Source organism: Otolemur garnettii, unplaced genomic scaffold (assembly GCF_000181295.1).
Source record: "Otolemur garnettii isolate 467f Iridium unplaced genomic scaffold, OtoGar3 scaffold00174, whole genome shotgun sequence".
Lineage (NCBI taxonomy): Eukaryota > Metazoa > Chordata > Mammalia > Primates > Galagidae > Otolemur > Otolemur garnettii.
In genome coordinates, this window is record NW_003852569.1 from 2,126,419 (window position 1) to 2,130,437 (window position 4,019).

A 4,019-nucleotide genomic window follows, 5' to 3' on the forward strand; every position below is an offset into this window, starting at 1 on the left:
TTTTTTTTTTTTTTTGAGACAGAGTCTCACTTTGTCGCCCTTGGTAGAGTGCTGTGACATCACAGCTCACAGCAACCTCTAACTCTTGGGCTTAAGCAATTCTCTTGCTTTAGCCTCCCAAGTAGCTGGGACTACAGGTGCTCACCACAATGCCAGGCTACTCTTTTGTTGCAGTTGTCACTGTTGTTTAGCTGGCCTGGGCCGGGTTTGAACCCACCAACCTCGGTTCATGTGGCCAGTGCTATAACCACTGTGCTATGGGCGCCAAGCCTGGATTGTTTTCTTTTTATTTTTGAGACAGAGTTGCACTATATTGCCCTTGGTGGAGTGCCGTGGTGTCCAGCCCAACCTCGAACTCTTGGGTTTAAGCAATTCTCTTCTCTCAGTCTCCCAAGTAGCTGGGACTATAGGCACTCACCACAACGTCCAGTTATTTTTTGAGATGAGGTCTCCCTCTGGCTTAGGCTGGTCTCCAATCTCTGAGCTGAGGCGATCCATCAGCCTTGGCCTCCCAAGTGTTAGGAGTACAGGCGTGAGCCACTGCATCAGGCACTACAAAGACTTATTTTTTATAAGTGAAAAAACAAACAAGAGGGGCAGCGCCTATTGGTCAGCTGGTAGGGAGCTATCCCCATATACTGAGGGTGGTGGGTTCAAACCCAGCCCCAGCCAAACTGCAACAAAAAAATAGCTGGGCATTGTGGCAGGCACCTGTAGTCCCAGCTACTTGGGAGGCTGAGGCAAAGCGAGTCACTTAACCTCAAGAGTTGGAGGTTGCTGTGAGCTATGTGATGCCACAGCACTCTACTGAGGGCAATAAAGTGAGATTCTGTCTCTAAAAAAGAAAAAAACAAGAAAAAAAAACCTTGCCATGGGTAGCGCCTGTGGCTGAAAGGAGTAGGGCACTGGCCCCATATGCTGGAGATGGTGGGTTCAAACCCAGCCCCGGGCCAAAAACTGCAGGAAAAAAAGAAAAATTTTTTTCTTTTAGTGACTATTGAAAATGGTAGGTAGTTAGGGCTCAGCACCGATAGTACAGTGGTTATGGTGCCAGCCACATACACTGAGGCTGGTGGCTTTGAACTCAGCCCGGGACAGCTAAACAACGACAACTACAACAAAAAATAGCCAGGCAATGTGGTGGGTACCTGTAGTCCCAGCTACTTGGGAGGCTTAGGCAAGAGAATCAATTAAGCCCAAGAGTTTCAGGTTGCTGTGAGTTGTTGACACCACAGCACTCTACCAAGGGTAACACAGTGAGACTCTGTCTCAAAAAAAAAAAAAGGGGTGGGGGAAGAATAAGAAGATGGTAGTTAGGAGTAATCCTAATATTGTGCAAGCTTTCTGTTGAGAAAACTAATCAACTTTACTGAAAAAATGTTATGGATCTAAAAGTTTTCAGGTGGTGCCCATAGCTCAGCGGTAGGGCACCAGCCACATACACCGAGGTTGGTAGATTTGAACCCAGCCCGGGTCAGCTAAAAACAACAATGACAACTGCAACAACAACAAATAGCTGGAGGTTGTGGCAGGTGCCTGTAGTCCTAGGTACTTGGGGGGCTGAGATAAGAGAATTGCTGAAGCCCATGACTTTGAGGTTGCTGTGAGCTGTGACGTCACAGCACTCTACTGAGGGTGACAGCCTGAGATACTGTATCAAAAAAGTTTTTGATGTGTAGAAAAATTAAATATTGTGAACTATTCCTACACTGAAAAGACCCAAGAGAGTCATAAAAGTAGTTAAAGAAGAAAAAAGTCAAAGCTAAAGAAGACATGAGAACTAAATGTAACTGGAATTGCATTCCCCAGATCTCTATAATACTCAGTGGCTAAACCACACAAAAAAGCCAATACTTAGGAGGAAACGAAAAATAAAAAGGTAATAAACACTAAACTAGACACATCAGCAGCTGCATGCTGCAGGGAAGTCCAGGAAAACTACTTTTATGAAAATAAAAATAGGTTAGGTACAGTGGCTCATTCCTATAAACCTGGTACTCGGGAGTCCAAGGTGGGTAATTGCTTGAGCTTTGGGTTCAACACCAGCCTTGGAGGAAGTGAGACAGATCCCATCTCTACTAAAAATAGAAGAATTAGCCAGGTACCAGCCTCTTGCAGGTACTCAAGAGGCTAAGGTAGGAGAATTGCTTGAGCCCAGGAGTTTGAGGTTGTTGTCAAATATTACTCTAGCCTAGGCAACAGAGTGAGACTCTATCTCAAAAAAATAAAAATAGGCTCAGTGCCTGTGACTCACACGGCTAAGGCGCCAGCCACATACACCTGAGCTGGTGGGTTTGAATCCAGCCCAAGCCTGCCAAACAATGACAGGTGCAACTAAAAAACAGTGGGGCATTGTGGCAGGTGCCTGTAGTTCCAGCTACTTGAGAGGCTAAGGCAGTAGAATCGCTTGAGCCCAAGAGTTGGAGGTTGCTGTGAGCTGTGAAGCCATAGCACTCTACCCAGGGTGACAGCTTGAGGCTCTGTTTCAAAAAAAATAAAATAATAAAATAAAAATAAAGAAAATAACAGAAACTCTCAGGAAAATAAATAAAATTCAGAGTTCCTAGATTATGTAAAATATCTAATTTTCTTTTCTTTTTTAAATAGAGCCTCAAGCTGTCCCCCAGGGTAGAGTGCCGTGGCATCACAGTTCATAGCAACCTCCACCTCCTGGGCTCAAGCGAGTCTCCTGCCTCAGCCTCCCAAGTAGCTGGGACCACAACACCCGGCTATTTTTATTTTGGTGGCAGCCGTCACTGTTGTCTGGTGGGCCCAGGCTGAATTCGAACCCTCCACCTTACATGCATGTGGCTGGCGCCTTGAACCACAGGTGCTAAGCCAAAATATCTAATTTTCAACAAAAAAGTGATAGGACATGCAAAGAAACAAGAAAATATAACCTTTGACCATAAGGCAAAAAACACTATAAATAGAAACTGATTCTGAGTGGGCCAGGTATTAGATTTGCAAATATGCTCAAGGAACTAGAGGAAATTAAGTTCAAAGATTTAAAGGAAAATATGTTAATACTTAGTCAACAACAGAGAATCTCAAGAGAAACTATAAAACAAAAATGGAAATTCCTGAGTTGAAAATACAAAAACTGAAATGAAACACACATTAGAAGGGGTAAGTGGCAAATTTGAATAGAAAAAAAAGAGTATGTGAACTAGAATACAGATACAGATATGTAGACAGAAATTATCCAATCCAAGCACAAAGAGAAGACTGAAAAAAATGAACATTTCACAAGACTCGTGGATAATATCAAGCAATCCACCATATAAATAATGCAAACTCTAGAAAGAAAGGGATGGAAAACAATATATATAAGAAATAAAAAAAGAAGAAATAATGAAGTGCTTCCAAATTCGATGAAAAACTTGAATCTATAATCTAAGAAGCTCAATAAATCTCAACTAGGATTAAATCAGAGAGAACTACCTGAATATATCCTTGTCAAATTAAAATTGAAAGACAATGGGGGCAGCGCCTGTGGCTCAGTGAGTAGGATGCTGGCCCCATATAACAAGGGCAGTGGGTTCAAACCCAGCCCTGGCCAAAATGCAACAAAAAGTAGCTGGGTCTTGTGGTGGGTGCCTATAGTCCCAGCTACTCAGGAGGCTGAGGCAAGAGAATTGCCTAAGCCCAAGAGCTAGAGGTTGCTGTGAGCTGTAACACCACAGCACTCCACTGAGGGCGACAAAGTGAGACTTTGTCTCTAAAAAAAAAGAAGGAAAGACAAAAAGAAAATCTTAAAACCAGCAAGACTATAATCACATACATGGTAAAATATAATTTCATCTGACTTTTCATCAAAATTAATGGAGGCCAAAAAGCACTGGAATAGCACATTTGAAGTGTTGAAAGAAAACTGTCAATCAAGAATTCTATATCCCAGGCTCGGCGCCTATAGCTCAATTGGCTAAGGCACCAGCCACGTACACCTAAGGTGGCGGGTTCGAATCCCCAGCCCGGACCCGCCAAACAACAATGACGGCTGCAACCAAAAAATAGCC

At 43.3% G+C, this 4,019-nt stretch overlaps 1 protein-coding gene across 1 annotated transcript in view; it reads right to left on the bottom strand.

Moving 5' to 3' along the window:
- SETDB1 (SET domain bifurcated 1) overlaps window positions 1–4,019 on the bottom strand; it is a 39,251-nt gene that overhangs the window by 30,800 nt on the left and 4,432 nt on the right. The window contains exon 3 of the mRNA XM_023519407.1: window positions 2,255–2,258. Within this exon, the coding sequence (XP_023375175.1) occupies window positions 2,255–2,258 (4 nt within the window). The remainder of the gene's footprint in view (window positions 1–2,254; window positions 2,259–4,019) is intronic.